This window comes from Geotrypetes seraphini, chromosome 8 (assembly GCF_902459505.1).
Source record: "Geotrypetes seraphini chromosome 8, aGeoSer1.1, whole genome shotgun sequence".
Classification (NCBI taxonomy): domain Eukaryota; kingdom Metazoa; phylum Chordata; class Amphibia; order Gymnophiona; family Dermophiidae; genus Geotrypetes; species Geotrypetes seraphini.
In genome coordinates, this window is record NC_047091.1 from 126,158,580 (window position 1) to 126,186,435 (window position 27,856).

Consider the following 27,856-nt stretch of genomic DNA (forward strand, 5'->3'; position numbering starts at 1 on the left):
GATACTTTATAGAAGGGAAGACAAAAGGCAGATACTGGATGGAAGAGAGAAGCAGGAGATGATGGAAGGGGGGAGACAAAACAAGACACTCTATAGAAGGGGCACATGCTGGATGGAAGAGGGGAGTGAAAGGAGCAGATTTTGGGGAGTAGAGAAAGGAGGGAGATGATGATGGAAGGGGAAAGAAAGGAGAGATATAGGGGGCAAGTGCTGTTTAGAACAGTGTTTGGAGATACTGAAGGAAAAGGAGGGAGAGGGGACAGATTCTTTATAGAAGAGGAGACAAAAGGCAGAGATAAGCAGGAGATGATGGAAGGGAGGGGAGACAAGACGAGACACTCTATAGAAGGGGGCACATGCTGGATGGAAGAGGGGAGCAAAAGGAGCAGATTTGGGGGGGGGTAGAGAAAGGAGGGAGATGATGGAAGGGGAAAGTAAAGGGAGATATAGGGGTAAGTGCTGTATAGAACAGTTTCAACTTCTTCAAGCCAAGTACCCACTAAGTCTAACAAATATCAACCGAGTACCACACCCAGGCTCTGCCCAAGACACATCCCCCATAATAGTACTAATTATAATGCAATTTCTTCCATCTGTTTTTTTATATACACACACAATATAATCTTAACATAACCACAAAATTAAAAACAAAACCAAAGTACACTTTATACAGAGAAAATGTTAATCATTTATATTTAGGGGGGTTTTCCCCCAAAGACGTCAAGGCAGATGACTTTAAAATATGCAATGTATCTCAGTAACAACTATAGAAAACCAGAAAAATATAGACAGCAGATATAAATGCTCAAAGTGGATACATTTCGATAACTAAATTGAAAATAAAATCATTTTCCCTACCTTTGTTGGCTGGTGATTTTATGAATCTCTGATTGCACTTCCTTTTTTCTCCCTCCCTCCTGCATGCTTCCTCTCCTCTGGACCTCATTCCCTTCCCCAACCAACATCTCTCTCTCTCTGTGTCCCCTCCATGAGTTCAACATTTCCCTCAGATCATGTGCAGCATTTTTCACCACTGCCCACCAGTCCCATGCCCATTTCTCCTTCTATCACCTCTCTCCAGCACCATGCTACATCTCTCCCTCCATCACTATATCCAATATTCCTCCCCCTTGCATCCCCTTCAATGTGTCCCTCTGTTCCCTCTACAGCACCATATCCAACATTTCTCCCTCTCATCCTTCTCTTCCCTATGCATATCTACTTCTCTCCTTATGCCCAATTTTCCTCTCTTCTTTTCCCCATGTGTCACCATCTCTTTCCCTCTCACTCATACACATGCCAAACAAGAAAGGAGGGAGGAAAGAGTACTGTGTTCTATGTTCATGCTCCCTCCCTTCCTTCCGAGTTGAGTTTGTGCCCCCTCCCCACCTTCCAGCCATTATCCCAAAATTGTGCCCCTCCAATGCCCACACGTGCTCCTTCCCCTCTTTTTGTCTCAGAAAGTTGTGTTCCCTTACTTGTTTGAGTCACACTCGCTCCATCTGCCTTCAGCGACTTGTCAGGAGGTTGCACAGGCAGCGATTCACATGTTGCACGTGGCTGACCCACAAGCCTTCCCTCAGACGTCATCTCTGATGTCTGAGAGAAGGTTTCCGGGTCAGTTACGTGCAGCGTGTGAACCGCTGCTGTCTGCAGGTCTCCCAACAAGTCGCTGAAGGCAGAAGGAGCAAGTGCGGCAAGGAGTTAACTGGGAAACACCCCCCCCCCACTGACCTGGAAGGCTTTCCTCTGATGTCAGCTCTGACATCGGAGGGAAGCCCTGTGAGTTGGCTTTGGGAGAGAGGAGAGGTGTGGTGGGTAGGGTTTCCCAGCAGCAGCTTTAGCGGGTGGGGCAGGCAGCAAGGAGGTATCCCCAGTGGCAGCAGTGCAGCTTTGACGGACAAGTAGTCAGGGAACATTCTAAGAGAACTCAAGCCCTCCAGCACCATCCTCGATCCCTGCCCATCTAGCCTTCTACTGTCCACAGAAGCCGCCATGGCAGAACCCATCCTCCCCATTATTAACTCCTCCCTCTTCACAGGGACAGTACCTCTCAGCTGGAAGTCAGCTATTATCAAACTCACTCTCAAAAAACACACCCTCGACCCTAACGAAACCAGCAACTACCGCCCGGTCTCCAACCTCCCATTTGTCTCCAAAATCCTAGAACAAATTGTGCTTCAGCGATTACACCCTTTCATTGAAGAACAAGCTGCTCTGTCCCCTGCTCAATCCGGCTTCCGACAGGCCATAGCACAGTCAGTACTCCTAGATATCGATGACAGCTGGTTGATACTTGACAAAGGCAGCGATGCCCTACTAGTCCTACTTGACCTCAGTGCGGCCTTTGACACTGTCGACTACCGCCTCCTCATATCTAGACTCTATGACCTTGGAATCAAGGACTCTGCCCTCCAGTGGTTCACCTCCTTCCTCCACCAAAGGACCCAAACTGTCCTATTATCAAATATGGCATTCCCCAAGGCGCCCTTCTATCCCCCTTCCTATTTAATCCCTGTCATTGATAAAGCCCAGAAGTACAACGTTAAAATCCACTCTTACGCCGGTGACATCCAGCTGCTCCTCCCACTAGGCAAAAACCGATCGTCCCAAATCACTAATCTCCAACACTGCCTCTCTGACATGAAAACCTGAATGACAAACTACAACTGAACTCCAAGACTGAACTTTTATGGATCAGAAAAAAACACACCAAATACACACACCCAACATTATCTTGGGACTCCACTTTACTAACAGCAGCAGATCAAATATGTAGCCTAGGAGTAACATTAGACGGCCACCTATCCCTATCCACCCACATATCTCAAGTAGTCTCCACCTCCGCCAAATGAGAAGGATCAAACCCTACATCTCCACACCTGACCTAGCCCAACTCCTCTACGCATATGTCCTCTCCAGAATGGATTACTGCAACTCCCTATTTAATGGAGTAGCCAAAAAAGATCAAGCGCCTCCAACGGGCGCAAAATGCAGCAATTCACCTCCTACACAGCCTCAATTACCACGATCCCATCTCCCCAGCACTCCACGCTGAACACTGGCTCCCAATTAGCCAACGCTGCACATTCAAGGCCTTGGTAATAGCGCATAAAAGAATTTACACCACCACCCCTTCCTACATAAAATCCAAGCTAACCATGTACATCCCCACCCTGCACCCTCCGCTCAGAAATGGAGCAACACCTATGTATCCCCCCCAGGAAGGTCCCTCCTCTCAGAAACCTCCCGCAAACGCACCTACAGCCACTTTATCTCCCAACTCTGGAACCAATTCCCCTCACAAATCAGACTTCTGGAAAAAGGTAAAGACCCTCCTCTTCAACTAAAATTCACCTCAGTCAACACCTCACCCCCTTAAAACCCCCTCTACCCTCCCTTCTCCATTCCAATCTCCTACTTAAATTGCTGTATAGTACACTCTTAACCTGTGCTTAATTTACTGTATAGTCCTTGTACTTAAACTACTGTTCTTAAATTGCTGTATAATCCCTGTATTTAACTACTGTATATTCTTGTATGTCCAAATATACTCCTATATGAATGTTTGCTTGTAGACCGTTCTGAGCTACGAGAACGGGATAAAAATCTAAATAAATACCCCTAACAAGCAGCCCGCATACCCCAAGGGTATGTGTATTGCGTGGTGAAAAACATTGGTAAAAAAGGGGAGAGAAAGTGGGAAAAGTTGGTGAAAGCCTGGAAATAAGGGTAAGTAAAAAAGAAGAACCAGAGTGAGGGATAGAATGGAAAGTTGCAGGTAGACCATTAAAAAAAAAAAAAAAAAAGGAACTTAAGAGACTAGATAGTAAGAATTAGTTAAATCGGGACAGAGGTCAAGAAAGCTGAAAGGAAAAGGAAGAGAAAAATCCCGACAAGAAACTTAAGACAGAGGAAAGCAGAAATCGGAGAATGGCTTGAAAACAAAAAAGGTAGAAATTTTTTTTTTTAAATTCAGGATAAAGATTAATAAATACAAAATAAAGAATTAAGATGAAATATTTTCATTGGACCAATTTTAATACATTTTTGACCAACTGTCATAGACCAAAACCTTCTTTTGCAAGTTAAGACAAGTTACTGTTTTGATCTGGGGAAGATGGTGTTGGTTTCTGAGAGCTAACTGAAAAATATTTCAAGTCCTTTCAATAAAATCTCTTATTTTCCATTTAGATTTGTAATTCTTAATTTGTAATATACAGTGTGTATAATACCATCATGGTAACACAACATAATATTTTTTGCTCGCATCAATTCAGTACTTTGCTCACATACAAAAAAAATTTGCTCATATGAACATCAGCCCTTAGAGAGAACATTGCAGCCAGGTCACCATGCTTCTATTTACAACAACCACATCTACTTAGACCTGGTTAATCTGTATTTGCATTATCCCTCCAGACCCAGAGTTGCATAACACCTCAGACACTAATCTCATAAGTGCATAACACACTTGCTTTATTTTAAAACTCTTAAAAATTTGCACCCTTCCCATGGAGGTGGTGGGGTCAAAAACAGTGACAAGAGAACATAAGCCTTGCCATACTGGGACAGATCAAAGGTCCATCAAGCCCAGTATCCTGTTTCCAACAGTGGCCAATGCAGGTCACATGTATCTGGCAATCTAACAAGAGTAAAACAGATTTTATGCTGCTTATCTTAGGGGGAGGGAGGGGGAAGAAAAAGGATCTCTACATAAAAAAGGATCTCTACATAAGAGGAAAAAGAATCCACGAAAAAAAACTTAAGTGATCTTCATGCTCAAAACAAGGCATAAGAGATGTAACTTGCTAGGAGTGAGAGGTACAACCATAAAATAAGGCATATAAGGTTGATCATTGGAACAAGCTTCCAGTGCAAGTGATCGAGGCAGACAGCGTGCCAGACTTTAAGAATAAATGGGATACCCATGTGGGATCCCTACAAGTGTCAAGATAAGGAAATTGGGTCATTAGGGCATAGACAGGGGGTGGGTAAGCAGAGTGGGCAGACTTGATGGGCTGTAGCCCTTTTCTGCCGTCATCTTCTATGTTTCTATGGGGCAGACTAGATGAACCATGCAGGTTTTATTTTCTGTTATTTACATTACACTTATGTGGATTAATTAGTGCAGCTCCCATTATTACACACACACAGCTCATAGTACAAGAACTTCAGAGATCAAAATTACTGTTTAGACCAGGGGTGAGCAGCTCCGGTTCTCGAGGGCTGGAATCCAGTCAGGTTTTCAGGATTTCCCCATTGAATATGCATTGAAAGCAGTGCATGCAAATAGATCTCATGCATATTCATTGGGGAAATCCTGAAAACCTGACTGGATTCCAGCCCTCGAGGACCGGAGTTGCCCAACCCTGGTTTACATAGAGCTGTTCATCTTCTCACCTAAACCCACCTCTCTGCTTCTATGGACAACACTCTCATCCTTTCTGTTTCTAATCTCAGGGTCATCTGATTCCTCTCTCCTTCACCACCCAGATACAACATATCACTAAAACCTGCTGCTTCTTCCTCTATAACAGGGGTCTCCAAAGTCCCTCCTTGAGGGCCGCAATCCAGTCAGGTTTTCAGGATTTCCCCAATGAAAATACATGAGATCTATGTGCATGCACTGCTTTCAATGCATATTCATTGGGGAAATCCTGAAAATCCAACTGGATTGCGGCCATCAAGGAGGGACTTTGGAGACCCTTGCTCTATAATATTACCAAAATCTGACCCTTCCTCTGAGCACACTATCAAAACACTTATCCATGCCCTCATCACCTCACGCTTACACTACAACTCGCTACTCTGAGGCCTTCCGCTTAGCCATCTCGCTCCCCTACATCCAGAATTCAACTGCACGACTCGTATTCCGGGAGAGCCGCTTTACTCACATTACCCCTCTCCGAAAGGCACTTCATTGGCTTCCCATCCTTTTCCGCATACAATTCAAACTCCTCTTACTGATCTATAAATTTTTACTGATCTATAAATTCACTCACTCAGCTGCCCCTCACCATCTCTCTTCACTTATCTCTCCCTATGATCCCCCTCCCCCCACCCCGAGCTCTGCTCAGCTGGTAAGTACCTTCTATCTGTGCCCTTCTCTTCAACTACCAACTCCAGACTCTGTCCCTTCTACCATCCTGCGCCATATGCTTTGAATAAGCTGCCCAAATCACTACGGCAGGCTCCATCTTTGGCAGTGTTAAAGACCCAGTTAAAAGCCTACCTTTTGAGTGTGTTTTCAACTCCCAACTCCTCTCACCTTGGGTTCTGCATCCCCAACCCTATATGTCATGTCTGTCTAAGTTAGATTGTAAGCTCTTCTGAGCAGGGACCGTCTATAAATGTCAAAATGTACATACAGCATGCATATACCTTTCAGTGCCAAGTTTCCAAGTTTATTCTTAGCTTGATATACCAATTACTACAAGTATCTGGCTGGTTTACAGTATTAAAAATTTAAAATATCTTAAAAAGATCTTGATAAAAATTTAAAAATTAATTTTTTTTAATGATAAAATAAGTTTTTTTTAAAAAAATGGGTAGTGAAGACAAAGGCTTGATTTGAGGAAAGCTAGGGGGAAGGAAAGTTTTAAAAAATAAGAAATAAAGTGATGATTAGTTGTAGTGGACAGGAATTTTGGGTCTCAGTAACAGAAGCCGCCAAATTTACTCTTACATTTTGATCCTAAAGATTCTAGGAATGGCTTCACAGAAGCTCACATGACTATGCATGTTTTCTTTTAGGGAAGGATGTTTTGATTGAGCATTTTCTTCCTGGTTTTTGTATTTACATTACATTACATTAGGGATTTCTATTCCGCCTGTGCCTTGCGGTTCTACAAAACTCAAATCATAATTACAAGCTTCTGTGGGAGCTGCAATAATATAAACTTTCATAGCCACCGTACCTTGGGTTTCCCCCTTAATCACAGCCTCTTTCAGTGCTACAGACCCTTTCTGGGATCATGCATGCATGGACACAAGCTTAACACAAGATCATCAATATGTATTACTCTGGGTCAGATCATAGAGGTCCATGGAGCCCAGCATTCTGTCCTCAATCTACTAATAAAGGAATAAGAGTTTCATACCTGTAATGGGAGTATCCATGGATAACATTTTGTCAGTCACACATAGGTAACATCCGACAGCTCCCATTGGGTGGAGAAACTCTAATGGTTCAGAGATTTAATAAATAAATTAAAAATAAAAATTAAATTAAATTAAAAAAAAGAAATCCCTCTGATCCACTTCCTACCTACCTCAGCCCTTGTAAGAGTCAGTTCATCTGCCCAGGGAAAGTGGGTAGATTGTATTGCTGATATACCTTATTGTCCACGGAGAACTCCCATTACAGCTAAGTAACTTGCTTTCTTCTAGGACAAGCAGGATGTCATCCACATAGTCAACATCCCTTGACTAGAGGGAATGGGGCCAGTTGCAATTGTGCATATGCACTCTACAGCCTTTTTAGTACTGCAAGGGGCTATGTTTCTTCTAATTTGATAATGTGAGCAGTTGCTCATACATTCTAGGAGCGTTGGCTCACAGATTTTACACGATTGCTCACAAAAATACTTGCAAATTCTGGAAAAAAATTGTTGATTTTTAGAACTTGTGGCTCACATGAAAAAAATTTGCACATACCTGGCCAAGCCTTAGAGGGAGCTTTGGTGGTAGGATGAACTGGCTCACCCCAGTATGAAAATAAGTCATTCCAAAAGATTCAATGAATAAATGGTTTTATAACTCGGAACCAAGAGATATCAGGGATGTATGAATTGCATCAGTGAATCAATATTCAAAAACCTCATAAATAAAAACAAAAAGGTATCTGAACATCAAAACAAGGGCAACATAAGCCTCATAACCAGGTGTATTAGCTTAACAAAACAAGTAAGGAGGAAGTGCATCTTATAAGACTGTCCTAGGGTTTTTGTACTCTTATCCGAGGCATTATCCAACTATGCACATGGTTGTAGCATATTCAAGAGTCAGCAAGACTCTTTCTGTTGGGGAAAGGGGCTGTTCTTGTGTAAGGATTGCCTGGAGAAGTTGGATACCTAGTCAAGGCAGTGTTTAACAGACCTGTGGATGGAAGACCAGATAGTTGCAATGCAATGTCTTCCAAGGAAGGAAGCAAAAAAACAAAAAAACCCAACATGGATTTAGTCAAGGGAATCTTGCCTCACCAATCTACTGTATTTCTTTGAAGGGGTGAATGAACATGCAGATAGAGGTGAACTGGTTGACATTATGTATTTGGATTTTTAAAGGGCATTTGAAAAAATACCTCATGAAAGACTTCTGAGGAAATTAGAAAGTCATGGGATAGGAGGTAATGTCCTATTATGGATTAAGAACTGTTTGAGAAGGGTAAATAGTGGGGTTCCAGAAAAACCAGAAACAAGGTGTAAAATTAACTATCTACTACCATATGTACTCTCTCACCGCTAGACCAGGTAAGGTGTGGAGAGGCAGGAGTGGGTCAGAGTCAATCCTTAGTAAGGTGCAGAGAGATCCAGGAGATGGGAAGGAGGTGGGGGTGGGTCTGAGTGGCCCTAAAGTTATTCACAAATTCACCCCTAAACCCTGCAAATATGGAGGGAGGAGTGTATCCTGCTTGTCCTACAAGAAGGACTGAATCCATCTTCCAGCAAGACATTCCACAGCTTAATGGTGCATCGGATGAGAAATAACTCGCTCCCATTTTGTTTTAAATCTGCTGCTTATTAGCTTCATGGTATATCCTCTAGGGCTGGTACTATTTCAAAAGGTCAAACAATGGTTTCCTTTTTATTTATTGGGAATTATTAGCCCTTTATGAGAGATTCACCCAAGGCAGTGTACAATTCAACAAACTTTTGTTAACAGCATAAAAAAATCCAAAATATGAACAAATATAGTGAATAAGGTAAACACAAAATTAGCAAATTGCAGCACCACTATGAAATTTTCAAAAATATACTTAACAGCTATTTATTTATCTGCTCCACCCTGTTCATGATTTTAAAAACCTTTTTATCACATTCTCCCTTGGTCATGTTTTCTCCAAGATGAAGTCCCAACCTAACCTTCTTCAGTTTTCCACCCCCCTGTAGTGAGGGTGGGGGCAAAACCCACATTCACTAATCAATCCTTAATCTCTTGCAAAACTGCATGGCTACTGTTCTTTTCTTCGCATAACACAACTAGTCTGTGTAAAACTATCACGAGTTTCTAGTGAGGATAAGTGTCACATGGCAATTAAAAATACAGTACTGTATATGAAAATGGAACAGAAAGTAGACCCACATACAGGTAAGGTAACAAAGGGCACATAGATTGAACACCATCTATCTAGGTGCACATGGAAAGAAACACCAAAGCAGGGAAAGGGAAAGACATGGAGAGTCAGCATAACAGGTTAATTCCATTAGCGCCTCACTGCTGGATTAAGTGCAAATGTGTAATACTTTTCTCTGGTAATCTAATCCCATGTTTTAAGAAACTGCAGAAATTCAATCTGATACTTACAAACACTATTACAGATTTTGGCAAAGCTTTATAGGTAGAAGTTATTTAACTATGGAAGATATTTGCACTAGAGAATGACACGGGGAAAATATTTGTCCCTGTACCCGCAAACCGTCTGATCCCATATGCACAAGCCTCAAATAGTTATCGATTTTATATTAAACTTATTATTTTATTAAAGTATAAAAAGAATATTCTATACAATTGTCATTTTATAAATCACATACAATACAGAACAAGGATCAAACAAAACCCATGTCTCCCCCTCCCTCTCAAATATCCCCTCCACTATTGAGAACACTGAACAAGTCAAATTACTACAGAATGCTACAAAGAAAAATCATGCTAACAGAATACCGCTGAAGAAGGCACAACCTGTTAGTGGGCTTTATGGTCCTCAGCTATATTTAATACCAGCTCTGGCAGGATACACTTTTCAATATATTATATTCTAATCACAAAATAGAAAATAAATTTTTTTTTGACCTTCTGTTTGGTAATTTTTATTTTTCAAATCATATTGATCTCAGGTTCTGGTTTCTGTTTCCTTCTGGCTTTTCTTAACACAATCACCAGGGTCTCCCCTTTTTTTCATATATCTCCCTGTGTCCAGCTTCTCCCCTCTTACTCCCTTACACCAATATGTTTTTTGTTCTCTTTCCTTCCTCCCTCCCTTTGCTGTGTTCAGTATTTTACTTCCTTCATCTCCTTGGTTTAACATCTTCTTTTCCTTCCCTATCCTCCTCCCTGCAGGTCCAACATCGCTCTCCATTCCCTCCAGCTCCAGTCACCCTCCAACATGGGTCCAGCACCTCTCTCCCTTCCCTCCAGCTCCCTACTAACATGGGTCTCGAACCCTGCAGGTCCAGTCCCTTTAACCCTTCTAGTCCCAGTCCCGCCCACATGGGAATCAGAGGGAAGGCATCAGTGCAGGCCTTTGAATATTAGCCTCAGCTGCCATGGAGAACAAAGGTAAAAGAGGCACAGGCTGAGAGAGCAGTTGAGACGGAATGTGTAGGTGTGTCGATTCACATAGGATTGGGGGGGGGGGGCTGCTGGACTCAGGAGATACTGATCTGTGTACAATTTTTTTTTTAACAAAGGGAGCAAGAAAGACCTTTTACCACTCCCATAGGGTGGTAAAGGCCTTGTTCCAATTCCAGTGGTAGGCCCAATTTTTTCCCGCTCCTGCAGTTAAACCACGGTCCACTGTGTCAATCTCAAATTTGCAAGTTTAAGGGCAATTCCCCACTGAGCAGTGGTATACCAAAGGGGGGTGCGGTCCGTCCAGGGGGTGCACAGCCGGCCGGGTCCGGAAGCTCCTGCGCTGCTGAAAATGGCACTCAGCACGGCTGTCTTATTTATTCCAGAGCAGAGTTGGCAGCCGCGCTAAAGTGCACGAAGGTCCTGCGATGATTACTTTTGCTACCGCTGCTTCGGAAGAGGTAAATGATGTCGGAAGGGGGTGTACCGGCAGCCGCAGTCATCACTGGACCTTGCCTCTGTCGGCCCAGCCCCCCTCCGACGTCCCTTACCTCTTCCGAAGCAGCGGCAGCAAAAGTAATCATCGTGGGACCTTGCCGATTTCAATGGAGAGAGAAAGAAGCATAGCAGGGTGGTGGAAGGAGAAAAAGGGGGGTCAGGGTGGTATGGAAGCGTGGTGAAGGATGAGAAAGGTGGCAGATGCTGATGGAAGTGGGGGAAGGGAGAGGAGAGAGTGAAATGCCAGACCATGGGGGTGTGGGAGAAATGGAAGGGGGAGGCATAAAGTTTCTGGAAAGTGAATAGGAGAGAAAATGCCAGAGAGAGGGTAGACCGTGGATGAAAGGAAGAGAGTGACAAGCAGATAAGGAAAGAGGAGACAAGGTAGAAAAAAATTCTATTTTTTTTTTTTTTGCTTTAGGGGAGATGCATTGCTGTTTCTGTGGTGTTGCATTGTATGCAGAATCCAGCTTCTTGGTGCTTCAGTTTAACCTTTGTCTACATATTTTTATTCTATCTCCCCATTTACAAAACTGTAGAGCGTTTTTTAGCGTTGGCATCTGAACTGTTACCACCATGGCTAAAAACCACACTACAGTTTTGTAAAAGGGGTTGGGGTTAGTTTGTGATTACATACTATGTGAATGTGTTTTCTGTGTTCGAAAAGACATGGTTTTCTGTTAGGATTGATCTGTACTAGTCTGGCTTGTTTAGTTTTACAATAGGTGTATTGATGTACTACTCACTGCAGTATGTAAGATGCTGCCTTTTCCTAGGTACGCCACTGCGAAAAAGTCCAAAGCTGCACTCCTCTTTAAAAGTCTGTGAAAATACCATGCACTGTGAAATGTCTAAGCAGCACCAGTTTTCTCCTCTATGAACACCAAGGGCCTCCAGTTTAGCTGGATTTATTCTCAATCAGTGCTCATTTATCCAAAGACTTCCTATAAGCATAGATCATGAATCCCAAAGCTGCTCAACTAGGGCCACAGAACCAGGATAGGCTTTAGAAAAAAATTTTTTTAACCCAAATGTATTTAGTCAATGCTCCATACATTTAGTAGTTGTACAGAAATAGTATAAAATTGTAATCAGGGCTAAGCAGTACCAAAATACCAAAAAACTAAACACGGTTTAGGGGTCTGTATGAAATATTACACTTTTAATAGATGCAGGAGGTCCAGACAAACAAGTTATACCTGAAAGTCACTCTTTATATGTCAGGTCATGCAGGGCCAGATTTATGTGTACTGTGATATCTAGACTGGAACATTTAAGAGGCTCCAGCCAGTTAACTACAAAGTACATTTTAATAGTCTTCCATGCTAGTGAAACATCATGTCTTAAGCTGTAGTTTATCTCTAGATGATAGTAAATCCGGTCCCGACCTCGCCATGCTGGATACCGTATAGAAAAAAAACAGTAAAAACGTATGGAAGAGTAGAGTGGACGATTCCAAAGTCTAGCAGTCATTTTTAAAAGTTCCTTCCCCCAAAGCCTTTTTACAGATTTAATACCAACACTTTCCACTTGGAAGGTGATACAATCCTTGCAGTTTGATGAGCATTTTCATTACCTCTCGATTTTACAGGGTTTTTGAACACTCTAGGGAAATATATGTTTTCTATTGGCATTTAAAAAGGTCCTCAAATTATTTGTTACACAAAAGTATGCCTCCAGGGGATAAAGAACCTCGCCCCTTGGCTTTCAGCGAGAGCCGTTCTACCTAACGCCAAGCAGTTGTGCAGTGGACAACTAGTGGATGACGGCCTTTGCCCTTTGGATAGTCTACTTTTTCCGATATGTTAATAGATCGGAGATAAGGTTATCTATAAACAGACCTGCGGGGTTCTACCGTCCCCAATCGCTCCTCACCTGTGGCCAGGTAATATTTTTTGATTCCCGTTCTCGCCTCCACCTTCCCCAGCATATTCGCCATGAGGTTGTCTCCATTAATAAAGGCCTGAAGGCGCTCCCGGAGGGACGGCATGGCACGAGCTCCGGTACCGGATACGTCTATTCCACCAACACCCGCTGCTCTAAGCCGCTTTAGCGCTGACACCTCCCTTCCACCTGCTGTGGGCGTGGTCAAGACGCTGCGCGCCAATGAGCGAAGGACTCGCCGAGCAGGTGGGGGCGTGGTCAAGACTCTGCGCGCCAATGAGCGAAGGACTCGCTGAGCAGGTGAGGATCGGCTAGGTTGAGCACTGTTACACGATCTCAGAGCCTCCAAGAAGAAGTTTAACCCTTTATGTGGCATAGTTGCTACATGTGTCTTCTATGGCTCTTATGGGAGATCTGCATCTCCAAATGCCTGTTTACTTGGCACTGTTGCTTTCCTTCAACATCAAGTTACATAAAACAGTCGTTTCACTATCTGCCGATTAAAGGGTTAAATGTGCAAGACAAAGGCATGTGCTAATGGACATCTGAGCCCCAATGCTCTAAGAGGGCTAGATTCACTAAGCCAGTGTTTTTTCAATCTTTTTTGGGCAAAGGCACACTTGTTTCATGAAAAAAATCACGAGGCACACCACCATTAGAAAATGTTAAAAAATTTAACTCTGTGCCTATATTGACTATATAGAAAGTAATTCTCTTGAATAGGAATCAAATAAACACAAAGAAAGTATTTTATAATTACTTTATTATGAAATATTAAGTAAACAGAATAGTGAAAAATTATAAAATACTTTATTCAGTGCGAAACCTGGGCCTGTTTGGCTGAACACAAAGCTGATATTCTGGCTGGAATCGAAGAAAGACACACACGTAGCTCTTCGTCAACAGCCGTTCCCTTCACCGCCCCGTCACCGTCATCGCCATCCGTTTCACCGCCCCGTCACCGCCACTGCCATCCTATTCACCGCCCCGTCACCGTCCCCGCTGCATCCATATAAGCCTTAGTACTGTAATATTTAGCTTATTCCTTTCTTATAAATCAAAGTTCCTGCTGCTGAACTAGAGAAAGAGATGTTCAGCTGGCAGGGCTTTGTTTATAAATTTTTATCAACACAACTAATATACTATTTTATCCTAAAGCAAAAAATAAATAAATAAATATAATTTTTTTTTCTACCTTTGTTGTCTGGTTTCTGCTTTCCACATCTTCTCATTCAATTCCTTCCATCCATTGTGTGTCTTCTCTCTACATCTTCCATTTGCTGTTACTGTGCCTCTCCCTTCACCCCCCCCCCAATTGGTCTAGCACCCATCTTCTTCCCTCCGCTCCCCCATAGTCTGGCATCTGTCTTCTTCCCACTCTGTCTTCCACATTTCCCTTCGGGGTCTGTTTCTCTCCACCCTCCTTCAATGTCTGTCCTATTCCTTTCCACCACCACCCTTCCCTCCCTCCTTTACCATCTGTTCCTTTCTACTACCCTTCAGCTCCTCTCACGTGGCTTATCTATCTATCTACCTTCCTCCCTCTTATTTTCATGGCACGTTACAATGTAATTTGTGCAAGCCACTGGAGCCTGCGAGCTCGGTCCCTATCCCATCCCCACAAACCATCTCGCTTCTGTGCTCCTATTTTCTCCATTTCTAATATCTCCCCTATGTATCTGTCATTGCCCCCCTCCCCCGTGTCCATATACCATCCCCATGGCATGTCCCCTTTATGTCTCTTTCCCTATGCCCCATGCACATAATTTCCCCTCTTTCTGTTACCTTCCTGTGTCCAGATTTCCCCTATCTTCCTCTTCCATACCAGTGTGTCTCTTCTTTTCAACCCCATCTAGCTTTTTTCCCTCTTTCTTCCCCCCCCCCTGCTTCTAGCATCTGGCTCACCTGCCTGTCCTTCCCTTTCTTTCCTGCTGTGGGTTTTTCTTTCCGTCTTCATCCCCTTGGCCCAGAATCCTTTTCCCTTTCACTCCCTCCTTCCAATTTGAGCCGGGAACACGAGCGATCGCACGGTCCCTGCAGCCACCACTCGCCTGCCCAATCGATCCTACTGTTTAGCCAGCTCTCTCCCTTCGCCTCACCTTAGTTTGTAGGTTTTGTTTTTCGGCGACATGCACACTTTCCCAAAGAGCCGCGCACGCGCAGCTGCTCAGTGTTCAATCTTCTGCTCTGCTGCAACTTCCTGTTTCCGGTTGCGTCAGAGCAGAAGATCGAAACTGAACAGCAGCGGGGACCGGGGGAGTCTCATGGGAGCGCGTGCGGGACCCGGCCTGAGGCCTAATCAGTGTCTGCACCGTACGGCACACCAGGCAACATTTCGCGGCACACTAGTGTGCCGCGGAACAGCGGTTGAAAAACACTGCACTAAGCAAACCGATTGTGTACCGATTGGTTTGCGACCCTGACCCAAGGCTGGATTTAGATGAAAAGAGGCCCTAGGCTATTCCACTTATGAGGCCCTTTCACCTCCCATTTTTAAGTTTGTAAATTACAAGAGAGATAATAAAATACATCATTACTGTGATATATATCAATATGTTAAATGAAACATGTTGTTATTGGTACTAACCTTTATAAAAAATGTGACACGGATAATAAATAAAAAAAGTCGAGAACACTTATTTGGACATTTATTCTCAGCACCATATATAGTACTTGTAACAATAACTAATCAAACATAACACACAACATTGCCCCTTCCTATGTCCATAGTGCCCCCAGTGCGTCCTTCCTCACCTCACCCCCCCTCCGATGGCCGCCTGCCTCCCATCCCCCTTCCATTGAACACCCCCATGCCATCCTGCCTGCCTGCCTTCCATTAAACCCCCACTCCCCGATGCCAGCCTGCCTGCCTCCCATCCCCCTTCCACTGAACCCCCCCCCCCCACGATGCCAGTCTGGGCCGCCCTGTCCTAACGGATCCACATTTTGCCTCTCTCCCTGCGGGGCTGGGGTTTGCCCAGCTGTTTCCGGATTGACATCTTTCCCTCCCCGATCCTCCTCCCAGGGCAAGAAAAAGAAAGGGAGAAGCCGAGTCGGCGCCCTGTTGCGGCCGGAGCCGGTTCCGATCCCGAAGCGTAGAATTTCTCCTTATTTTTGGTTCAGTGTTTTAGTGTTCACTGTTTTTAGAATAGTGTAATTTTAATTTTGCTAACAATTTGAATGTAGGCCCCTCTTGATCTTGAGGCCCTAGGCTCAAACCTAGTTAGCCTATAGGAAAATCCGGCCCTGCCCTGACCCAATTCACTAACCTGGTGGCCGATTTGATTCCGATCTGCGCATGCAAATGAGGGTAAGCAGCATGCAAAGCAGGAAGGACGCGATTCACTAAACTTTTTCAGCAACACCGACTGGGCTGGCTGATCAAAAAAGAAACGACTGGTGGGGACCAGTCGCTCACAACCTTTCCTGCTCTCTGCTGACTGCTCCCGCTCTGACTCTCCTCTCGCTGCCCTGACTCACCGCCCTGCTCTCTGCCCCCGAATCCAAACTTCCCCCTGTTCTCTGCCACCCAGATTGATCTCTGCTGCCCTGAATCTGAATTTCTGCCGTGGGTTTAAAGCGGGGCTGCACTACAGCGTATGTAACATGATGATGTCACACGCATGTATGTGACGTCATTGCATCATATCTGCGTATTCTTGGAGGCCCTCCAGATGCAGCCTCAAGCTGGAAAAAAAGGAGGAGGTTTGGAGAGTGGGGCTGGATCGTTACTTGGGTGGAATGGGGTGGGGCTGGGAACAGAGCCATGGGGCAGGGTTGGGAGCAGGGCCACATGTCCAGGTTTTATCAGGACAAAGGGCTAGATTCACTAAGCCCATGGATCCAATCCAATCCATGAGCGATCTGAACCGTGGCCAGGGGGCTGATTCACAAAACGCCCTCATGCAAATAGGGGCGATTGGAATCACGCCCCCAACTGACCGTACGGATCGCCGAAGAGCAATCCTGACGCATGCGCAGACTATCTTCTTTGCCTGTAGATGGTCTGCGCATGTGCTCCGTGCTCCTTCGAGTTTTGTCCAGCCTTCTTGCATTTTAGTAATCATAGCACTCATTTACCAGCTAGAATGCAGGGAGCAAAATAACGCAAAAAATCAATTTGGATGAAACAGAAAGGAACAAATACAACCTGGCAAAACCAGGTTTTGGTCTCCAGATGTTCCGTGCATGCAGCCGTCATTGGAACAGAAATTAAACTAGGCTTGTTTTGTATAATAAAGGGGGGGGGAGGTGACGATGTTGTGGGTGAACCCCAAACTATAGTAATACTTTTTATTCATTTTTGCTTTGTTCCATGTGTTTGGGAACAGTGTATGTGTGTATTGGGGGGGAGGGGGGGAGAGGCTAAGCAGTTAACGCTGGTTTTGTAGTGGGCGTTCACTTGAAGCACTAGCTAGTGCATGTTAAAAGAGCCCTGATTCTTTAAATGACGCTGGTTGCAGCGATGAAGCTATAAAGGTTTGAAAGAGGAGATTTAAGAGCCGATCGGAAAAGGGGAGGAAAAGACATGGCATAGCCAGAAGGATTTTCACAAGCCTGTGCTGCCCTGACTCTCCTGTTCTCTGCCGGCCTTCCCCGCAGTGCAGTCCTGCTTTAAACCTGCAGGTTAAAACCATGGGCTTGCACTGCGGAGAAGGGCGGAAGAAAGCAGGAAAGTCGGGGTGGCAAGAGCAGGAGAGTCAGGGCACTGATTTCTTTTGGGGCAGAAAGCAGAGCGGCAGAAATGCAGGCAGGGCAGCAGAGAGGCAGAGAGCAGGGTTTTTGCTTCAGGGCAGGTATTTTAAGGTGCAGAGAGCAGGAAATGACGTGAGCGACTGGCCTTCAGCAGTCGCTTATTTTTTGATCGGCCAGCCCAAAGTGTTCCTTAAATTGTTTAGTGAATCGCTGCCTTCCTTGTTTAGTGAATCGCTGCAATTTCTCTCATTTGCATGCGTGGATCGGATTGGATTGGAGGTTGATCGGCACCAAGGTTAATGAATCGGGCCAGGGAACAATCGGGTCACAAAGTGGTCAGGACACAATTGGTGTCCTTAGTGAAATGGAAATAAGGTGGTGTCTTTTTATTGGATTAATTTTAATACCAACTTTAAGACCAAAATATCCTCCCTCAGGTCAGGACAGAATATCATTATACCCTACTCTGCCGCGGGACCTTCTTGCATCTTCCAGTGGCTGCTGGTCCACCCTCTCCAACGTCACATACTTGTTCCGGAGCAGAGTTGGCAGCCGTGGAGAGGTGCAGCAAGGTCTCGCGATGACTGCATCTGCCTGCTCTGCTCTGAAACAAGTAAGTGACATCAGAGGGGGGTGGAGTGGTAGCCGCGCAGAGGTGCAGCAAGGTCCTGCAATGACTACATCTGCCGGCTCTGCTCCAGAACAAATAAGTGACGTCAGAGGGGATGGACCGGCAGCCGCAGTCATCACGAGACCTTGCTGCACCTCCTCGCGGCTGCTGGTCCACCCCCTACGATGTCACTTACTTATTCTGGAGCAGAGCTAGCAGCTGTAGTAATGTAATGTAATGTAATGTAATTTATTTCTTATATACCGCTACATCCGTTAGGACCTTGGTGCATGGCACTGGGATGGAGGGAGAAAGAAAGGAGCAGGAAACTTGTATGGAAGGGTGGTGGAGGGAGAGAAAGGGGCAGATTCTCATGGAATTGGTGTGCAGGGTAAGGGGAGAGAGACATAAGGGGGGAGGATACTGGATGGAATTGGGTTGGAGAGAAAGGAAGGGGGCAGATGCTGATGAAAGTGGGGGGAAGGGAGAGACAAGGGGCAGATGCTGATGGAAGAGGGGTGGATGGAGAGAGAGAGAAAGGGCAGACATTGGATGTTAGTGGGGAGGTTAGAGGGGGAGCCTATGCTGGATGGAAGTGTGGATGGGAAAGAGAAGAGAGCAGATGTGGGATGGAAGTGGGGAGGAGAGAGAGAAAGAGGGGAGCAGATGCAAGAAGGAAGTGGAGAGAGGGGACAGACGCTGGATGGAAGTGGACAGGGAGAGAAGATGCTGGATGGAAGGGGTAGAGAAAGAGGGCACATAATGGAAGGAGAGTATAAATAAAAAGAGGGCACATGATGGGGGGGAAAGGATTGAGTTAGTGAAATACTGGAGGGGTGAGGGAAAGAGGTGCTACTGCACTGTCAGAGATAAAATGTTGGGCTTCCTGAACCTTTCAGATACCATTCCTATATTCTGGTGCATGTTTGCACTGGTGTTTCTCACTCCCAATGTAAATACTGTTCTCAACTTACTGCTAGTTGCATTCCCTTGCCTGCTTTTCCGCGTTGAACCCCCAGTGCTATGGCGCAATCCTGAACTACAACTCCCGGGGTCCTGTGCGAGGCGAGCTCGCCGCTCCGAACCCTCTGACGTATGCGCGGTTGCTACGGACGCGAGACAGGCGCGGGATTCAAAGAGTGTGACGGGGGCGACGCAAAGCCTTCGGGCGGCGCTGCCATGAGAGCTGGAGGCCCGTCCCCGTCTCTTGTCTTGGCTCTGGCGCTGCTGCTCTGTGGCTTGCGCCTGGCTCTGGCGTTGCACGTTTACACCAACAGCTGGGCCGTGCAGATCCGTGGCGGCGCTCAAGAGGCGGCTCGCGTAGCTCGGAGGCAGCGCTTCAGTTTCCTGGGGCCGGTCGGTACCGCCCGCTTTATTGTGATATAAACTAAAGGGAAAAGTATTAAAACGCTGCCGGTGGATGGGAGGAGCCTGGAGAACGAGGCGTAATAGACTGCAGGAGCCCGCCAAGCAGAGACGGGGGGGGGGGGGGGGGGGTGCCTTCTTCTATTTGTCTGTCATTGTTCTCAGCCCTCTTCAAAGTACCTACTTGTGATTGCTTGATCTGGCTTCTTGGGGCCCTCTACCTACTTGTCGTGCTGCCATCTCTGTGCTCCTACCTGCCTCTCGCTGTTCTTATTCCCGATTCTCGGTGCCCTCTAGCTGCCTGTCACTAGTGCTCTGTCTGTCTGCCTAACACTGTCTGTCTCCTGCTTCTCAGTGTTAACTGATTGCACCTTCTGCCCGCTTCTCGGGTCTGCTGTAAGTCAGGTAAACCGCTTTAGTTGTACAACAGAAAGGTGGTGTATCAAACACATGGCCCTTGACCTTACATAAACATTCTGTTTCCAACAGTGGCTCAGCCAGATCACAAGTATGAGGGGCGTTCGATAATTTATCTACCTGAACATGAAAGGAAGTAAAAGCCTATTGAACCAAGTCTGTGCATGTTGTGACATGTCTCAAAGTTACTCATGCATAGTTGTGGCTCAGTGAGTCTAACATTCCAAGAGAAAGGATGTCAGGAGAGTCCTGGTGTGAATTAAGTAAGAAACTGCTAGATTTGGAGCACCTTTCAGGGATAACATTTCTCACAAAAGAATGGAAAAAGCCAAAGGAGATCCATGAAAGCATGACTGCAGTTTATGGTGAGTGTGCCCCATCATCCTACAAAGTAAAATTTTGGAGCAAGCAATTTAAGTGGGGTAGAGAGTCCATTGAAGATGACCCTCACATGGGGGGGGGGGGGGGCTGTGGAAGCAACTTTCACAGAAATGTGTAAGGAAGCTGAAGATTTAATTTTGACAGACAAATTAAGGTTTCCCGAATAGCTGAAGAAATGGGCATCTTGGAAGGTATAGTTTGGAAAATAATTCATGAAAAGTTGGGCATATCCAAGGTTAGTGCAAGATGGGTTCCAAGAATGCTGACGCCATGTCAGAAGGCCACGAGGCTTCAGTGCTATCAGGAGAACTTAGAGATGCTCTGTGAAGAGCAAATGAGCTTTTTTTCATCGTTTGGAAAGTGAACTTATTTTCATTGTTTGGTAACTGTAGATGAGACTTGGGTCTATCACAGAGATCCTGAGTTCAAAATGGAGTCAATGCATTGGAAGCAGAAGTCATCCCCCCACCTCAAAAAAGTTCAAGACAGAAAAATCTACAGGAAAGTTATAGCAACTGTCTTCTGGGATGACGAAGGACTTTTGCTTTTGGAGTTCATGTCACACAAGACAACCATAACTGGGGAGAGTATGCCAACATAATGATTATTTTGTGGAAGTCAATCAAGGAGAAAATATGAGGAAAACTCACAGCAGTGTACTGCTTCTTCATGACAATGCACCAGTGCACATATCACAACAATCAGTCTGCCATCTGTGGGTTTCAGTAGCTGAACCATCCACCCTACAGTCCTAATCTGGCTCCCTCAGATTATTTCCTGTTTCAAGTTTTGAAGAAATCTCTTTGTGGATAGTGATTTTCAAGAGATGAAGACATTAAGGAAGTTGTGACGTTCTGGTTTGAAGGTCAAACAGAAGAATTCTTTTCAAAGGGGTTAAAGTCATTGCAGGAAAAGAGGATGAAGTGTATGGAGCTATCAGGAGACTATTGAAAAATAAACAAAATGTTTTTGAAAACTCTCTTCTTTCCTACTGAGTTAGATAAATTATTGAATGTCCCTTGTATCTAGTATTATGTTATGTTAATCAGGTTTTCTATTCCGTCATTACCTATTCAGTTCAAGGTCGGATTAGGTTACAAGGGGATGGGTCAGTTACTCAGGAATAATCCCAAAAGAGTAAAATAGAGAAGCAGTCAATTTTTTACAAAATCCACCTTAATGTTTTATAGACATAAGAATAGCCATACTGGGTCAGACAAATGGTCAATATAGCCCAGTATCTGTCAACAAATTCCAAAGCTTAATTATACATTGAGTGAAGAAATATTTTCTACAGTTAACTGTAAGCACACTGTTTAGTAACTTCATTGTGTACCCCTTTTCCACTGTACTTAATGTATAGACCTCTGTTTTATCTCCTGTTGGCCATCTTTTTTCCAAGCTGAAGAGCCCTAGTCTCTTTAACCTTTCCTCATAGTGAAGTCATTCCATTCCCTTTATCATTTTGGTTGCCCTTTTCTAAACCTTTTCAAATTTTGCTGTATCTTTTTTTTGAGATGTAGTGATCAGAACTGCACACAATATTTGAGGTGCAGTCGCACCATGGAGTGATACAAAGGCATGGTACAGAAATTATCTCTGTCTTATTCTCCATTCCTTTCATAATTACTAATATTCTACAGTATTTGCTTTCTGGCCACCCCTGAGGATTTCAATATATCATCAACAATGACACCTAGATTATTTTCCTAGTTGGTGACTTCTGTTGTTTCCTATGGGTCCGTGTTCTCATTTTCCTGGTTGGTGACTTCTAATGTGGAACCTTACATCATGTAGCTATAGTTTGGATTGCTCTTCCTTACCCATATCACTTTTCACTGCTTGCTCACATTAAATTTTATTAGCCATTTGAATGCCTAGTCTCACAATTTCTCATATGGTCCTCTTGCAAGTTCTCTCAGTCCTTCTGTGAGTTAACAAATGTGATCACCTCACTAGTTTATTATTTAACAAGCAGTGGTCACAGCATAGATCCTTGGAGGACCTCACTATTTACCCATTGAGAATATTGACCATTTAGCCCTATTCTCTGTTTTCTATCTTTTAACCAGTTCATAATCCGCTGCCTCCTATCCCATGATTTTTTAACTTCCTCGAGTGGTCGCCTACTTCATCTAATACTTTCTAAAAATCAAGATATACAATATCTATGGGCTCACTTTTAGGCACATGTTTATTCACAACTTTAAAAAAATGTAGCTATTTAGTAAGGCAAGATTTCTCTATGCTAAATCCATTCTATGTATATGTTTAATAACTGTTCTTTATTTATTTTTTAAATATAATTAATAGTCTGTTCATTATGATAGTCTCTATCATTTTGCCCAGCACTGACATTGGGCTCACTGGAACTCTTTTTTTTTTAATCATTTTTATTAATTTAAATTTTCAAACAAACAAGCAAACAATGGTCAGTAATATTGCAAAGACATCATTAACAAATGGCAACACAAAACCAAAACCGTACAGGTAATAAACTGGAAAAGGTATCATGTCATAGAACATGAAAAATGCCCTCTCTCTCATTCCTGTCTTCTCCCCAATCTCCTACCCCCATATCTGGAACTCTTAAAAAAAATCTTGATTTTAAAGATAAGTTTTAATTAACTAATAAGATATGCAATTTAGGGCTCCTTTTACAAAGGTGCGCTAGGACCTTAAGGTGCGGAATAGCGTGCACTAAATTGCAGCGCATGCTAGCCGCTACTGCCTCCTTTTGATCAGGCGGTAGATTTTTGGCTAGCGTGCACTAATCCAGTGCAGGCGTTAAAAACACTAGCGCACCTTTGTAAAAGGAGCCCTTAATTTTGTAGTTCTTTTAGTACTCTGGAGTATATATCATCAGGTCTAGGTGATTTTCTACTCTTTGTCCTATTATATCTTCCAATTTGTTTCAGTTCTTCCAACTCATCACCCTTAAATACCATTTCTGGTATGAGCAACCCCTTCACATCTTTCTTAGTGAAGACTGAATCAAAGAATTCTTATAATTTTTTGCTATATCTTGTCCTCTCCACGTGCACTTTTTACTTCTTGATATCTAGTGATTTTATTTTTTTTACTTTTCTGGTTTCTTGTTTTGAATTGTCTAAAAAAAGTTTTTAATGTGTGTTTTTACATCTCAGCCAGCCTTTCTTTTAAAGTTTTTTTTCTGTCTTCCTTATCAGTTCTGTGTATTTGACTTGTTCTTTTTGCTGTTTTGTATTATCTTAATTTGGATCCTTCTTCCATTTTCTGAAGGATATTATTTGAGCTGTAATAGTCTCCTTCACTTTACTTTTTTACTCATACTGGCTGCCATTTGACATTCTTTTTGTCTTCTTTAATAAGTGGGATATATTTGGTCTGGGATTCCAGGATGGTATTTTTGAATAATGTCCATGTCTGATGTAAATTTTAACTTTTGAAGCTGCTTCCCTAAGTCCTTTGAAGCTGCTTCCCTAAGTTGTTGTTTTTTTAAATCATAAGAATAGCCATACTGGGTCAGATCAACGGTTAATCTAGCCCAGTTTGCTGTTTCCAACAGTGTCAAATTCAGGTCACCTGTACCTGGCACAAATCACAAATAGTAGAAAAGGAAAAGAATCTAGGTGTCATCGTTGAGGATATGTTGAAGCCCTCAGCTCAATGTGCGGTGGTGGCTAAGAAAGCAAATAGAATGTTAGGAATTACAGTGGAACCTTGGTTTGCGAGCATAATTCGTTCCAAAAGCATGCTCATAAACTAAAGTGCTCGTATATCACAGCAACTTTTCCCATAGGAGGTAATAGAAATGCATTCATTTTACATCCCAAAAAGAGAAAGACCTCCCCCAAGGTCACTGGCGCACTTCCACCCCCCCCCCCCGAGAGCCAGCATTGCCCCCGAGAACCGGCATCGTCCCCGCCCGCCTGCCTGCCCAACCCTTATCGTGTTCGGGAACCGGCAAGCAGCACCAACCCACAGGGCGTGCCGGTGCCGAAAGAGTCTGCCGCTGATCTCTACTGGGCCTTGAGCATCTGCGCATGCTCAGGGCCTTCTGACTCCCGCTGTCTCTGAGATTCTAATGAGATTCTCGGTTTCTCATTAGAATCTCAGAGAGAGCAGGAGCCAAAAGGCCTTGAGCATGCACAGATGCTCAAGGCCCAGCAGAGATCAGCGGCAGGCTATTTTAGCACCGGCACATCCTGTGGGTTGGTGCTGTGTGCTGGTGCCCGATTGTGCTAAGGGTTTGGGCGGGCGGGGGGGGCGATGCCGGTTCTCGGAGGCAATGCTGCTTCTCGGGGTTGGGGGCTTGCTTATCGAGTCAACGCTCGATTTGCGAGACAAGATTTGTGAGAGTATTATAAAACACTCGCAAACCGCGTTACTTGCAAACCGAGGTTTAACTGTATCAAGAAAGGGATGGAAAACAAAGAAGAAAATATTATCATGCCTTTGTATTGCCCTATGGTGTGGCCATACTTCAAATACTGTGTGCATTTCTGGTCACTGCATCTCAAAGAAGATATAATGGAATTAGATAAAGTACAGAGAAGGGCAACGAAAATGATAAAAGAGATGGGTCGACTTCCCTAAAGTGGCTAGGGCTCTTCAGCCAGGAAAAGAGATGGCTCAGAGGAGATATGAGAGAGGTCTATAAAATACTGAGTGGAATTGAATGAGTATATATAAATTGCTTGTTTATTCTTTCCAAAAATACTAGGACTAGGGGACATGTAATGAAACTATTACTACTAATTATTTCTAGAGTGCTACCAGATGTACGCAGCGCAGGACAGAGTCACAAAAGAAAGTGTCCCTGCTCGAATGAGCTTACAATCAAGACAGACAAACAGGATACCAGGGTAGAGGTTATAGTTAGAGGGGATGGTTAAAACCACTTGCTAGGGTGGTGAGCAATGGTACGAGATTCTTTATCTGAAATTCCAAAAACCCAAATTTGACACAAACCAGAAGTAGTTAATTTCCCCGACATGACACATGCTGAATCTGACGTAGATATATGCGTTTCTCCTGATCGCTGTGCAATTCAGGTCGGAAGGCTGGAAAGTGGCTGGGAAATGGAGAGCTGCAGATTCCAGGGTGGCAGTGTGAAGCAGAAAAGTTTTGGTGGAAATTTTATAGTCTTATGGTCTGTCTTTTTCTGACTTAGCATTATCATTCCAAAAACTGAAATATGCCTGGTCCCAAGGATTTTGGATAAAATATCTTGTACCTCTAATAAATAGTAGATTTAAAACAAACCAGAGAAAGCATTTTTTTATTCAACGGGTAAATAAATTCTGGAATTTGTTGCCTGAGAATGTAGTGAAAGCAGTTATCTTTGCAGGGTTTAAAAAAGGATTGGATAATTTCCTAAAAGTCCATAAGCCATTATTAAGATGGATGTGGGGAAACCCACTGCTTATTCCTAGGATAAGCAGCATAAAATCTGTTTTTCTTCTTGGGATCTTGCCAGGTAGTTGTGAAATTGATTGGCCACTATTAGAAACAGGATACTGGGCTTGATGGACCTTCAGTCTGTCCAAGTATTGCAATTTCTAAGTTCTTATTCCATGCTACCAATTACCGGTAATACCTAGCAGTAGCTTTCTCCATGTTTGTCTTGATAACAGATTATATAGACTTTTCCTCCAGGAAGTTGTCCAAACCTTTCTTAAAGCCAGCTACACTAACTGATGTGACTACATCCTATTTGTTTCTAAAATATTTCCATATAATTTGAGTGTCCCCTATTTTCTGTACTTTTTGAAAGGACAAAAAAATCAATTCACTCTTACCTGTTCTACACCACTCAGGATTTGTAGACCTCAATCATATCCCCCTCAGCCATCTTTTTTTCAAGCTGAAGAGCTTCAGCCTCTTTGGTCTTTTCTTATACGAGAGGAGTTCCACCCCTTTATTGTTTTGGTCATTCTTCTTTGAACTGTTTCTAATTCCGCTATATCTTTTTTGAGATACAGCAACCAGAGTTGAATGCAATATTCAAGGTGAGTTTGTATCATGGAGCAATATAGAGGCATCATAATATTCTTGGTCTTATTTACCATCCCTTTCCTAATAAATCCTAGCATCCTGTTGTTGTTTTTTTTTGCCACAGCTGCACACTGGGCAGAAGATTTCAGCGTAGTGTCTACAATAATACCCAGATCTTTTTCTTGGGTGCTGACTCCTAAAGTGGACCCTAGCTTAAGGTAACTACAATTTGAATTATGCTTCCTGATGTGCATCACTTTACATTTGTCCATGTTACATTTCATCTGCTATTTGTATGCTCAATCTTCCAACTTCCTAAGGTCTCCCTGCAATATTTCACACAGTCCTCATGTGTTTTGACAACTTTGAATAGTTTTGTGTAACCTGCAAATTTACCACCCATTTTACTAAGTTGTGGAAGAGGTTTCTACTGCGTTCCGAAGCACTAAACGTTCCGATGCTCATAGAATTCCTATGAGTGTCGAAGCAGTGTTGGAGCATTTAGCGCCTCAGGCTGCAGTAGAAACTTCTACTGCAGCTTAGTAAAAGAGTGCTTTGATTACCTCACTTGTTAAAATTTCCAGATCTTTTATAAATGTTAAATAGCACTGGTCCCAGTACTGATCCCTGTGGCACTCCACTATATACCCTCCTCCATTGAGAAAAATGGCTATTTAACCCTACCCTCTTTTTTTCTGTCCAATAACTAATTCCTAATTCACAACCGAGCATTGCCTTCTATCGCATAACTCTTTTTTTAATATAATTTTATTTTCTATTTTGTGATTACAGTATGTCAGATTTGAAATGTATATCCTGTCAGAGCTGGTGTTAGACAGTGAGCGTGAGCTAGGACTTAACAGAGAGGAAAAGTCTTTTGTTTGCTGTTTTTTTTGGGGGGGAGGTGTATATTTTATTTTGAACAGACGAGAAGTACAGTCAATATTTCAAAGGATAGAAGATTTTTTGTTTTAACTTACAAACCACCCAGTTCCACATTTCCCCCCCCCCCAACTCCTTTCCCCCTGATAATTCAGAAGAAAACTGTGCACCATGACACCTTCTCCCATAACTCTTTAATTTTCTCAGGAGTGTCTCATGAGGAACTTTGAAAAAACTTTCTGAAAATCTAGATAGACTACATCAACTGGCTTAATTTTAACTGTGTGTTTATTTACATTTTCAATGAAATGAAGCAAATTGGTGAGGCAAAACCTCCTTGGCAGAACCTATGCTGATTCTGTCCCATTAAATCATGTTTGTCTACATGTTCCAAAATTTTATTTTTTATAATAGTTTTCACCATTTTGTCTGGCATTGAAGACAAGCTTACTAGTCTGTAACTTCCTGGATCACTCCTGGAACCTTTGTAAAAATTAGTGTAACACTGGCTACCCTCCAGTCTTCAGGCACTATGGAGGTAAACAGGATAAAAATAATCCCGTTCCAAAGAGGTGTCAGTGTATAGAGTGGTACCCAAAACCCAATTCCGAATATGTCATAAAAGACAAACCT

The 27,856-nt window shown here is 43.6% G+C and overlaps 2 protein-coding genes across 5 annotated transcripts in view; one reads left to right on the top strand and one right to left on the bottom strand.

Moving 5' to 3' along the window:
- Window positions 1-13,063, bottom strand: part of REEP6 (receptor accessory protein 6) — a 32,871-nt gene extending 19,808 nt beyond the window's left edge. The window contains exon 1 of one of the 3 annotated variants that reach the window (XM_033953897.1): window positions 12,886-13,063. In XM_033953897.1, coding sequence (XP_033809788.1) covers window positions 12,886-13,000 — 115 coding nt within the window. In that variant the 5' untranslated portion in view covers window positions 13,001-13,063. Of the gene's footprint in view, window positions 1-7,103; window positions 7,138-12,885 lie in introns of those variants that run through there. The other 2 variants (XM_033953898.1, XM_033953899.1) reach the window with 2 other exon arrangements.
- A 6,265-nt stretch (window positions 13,064-19,328) lies between these two features.
- PCSK4 (proprotein convertase subtilisin/kexin type 4) overlaps window positions 19,329-27,856 on the top strand; it is a 107,794-nt gene continuing 99,266 nt past the window's right edge. Inside the window, exons 1-2 of one of the 2 annotated variants that reach the window (XM_033957495.1) lie at window positions 19,330-19,555; window positions 26,466-26,559. Coding sequence is in view for 1 of the 2 variants with exons in the window: in XM_033957494.1 (XP_033813385.1) it covers window positions 19,379-19,555 (177 nt within the window). In the remaining variant the exon portion in view is untranslated. Of the gene's footprint in view, window positions 19,556-26,465; window positions 26,560-27,856 lie in introns of both variants that reach the window. The other variant, XM_033957494.1, reaches the window with a different exon arrangement.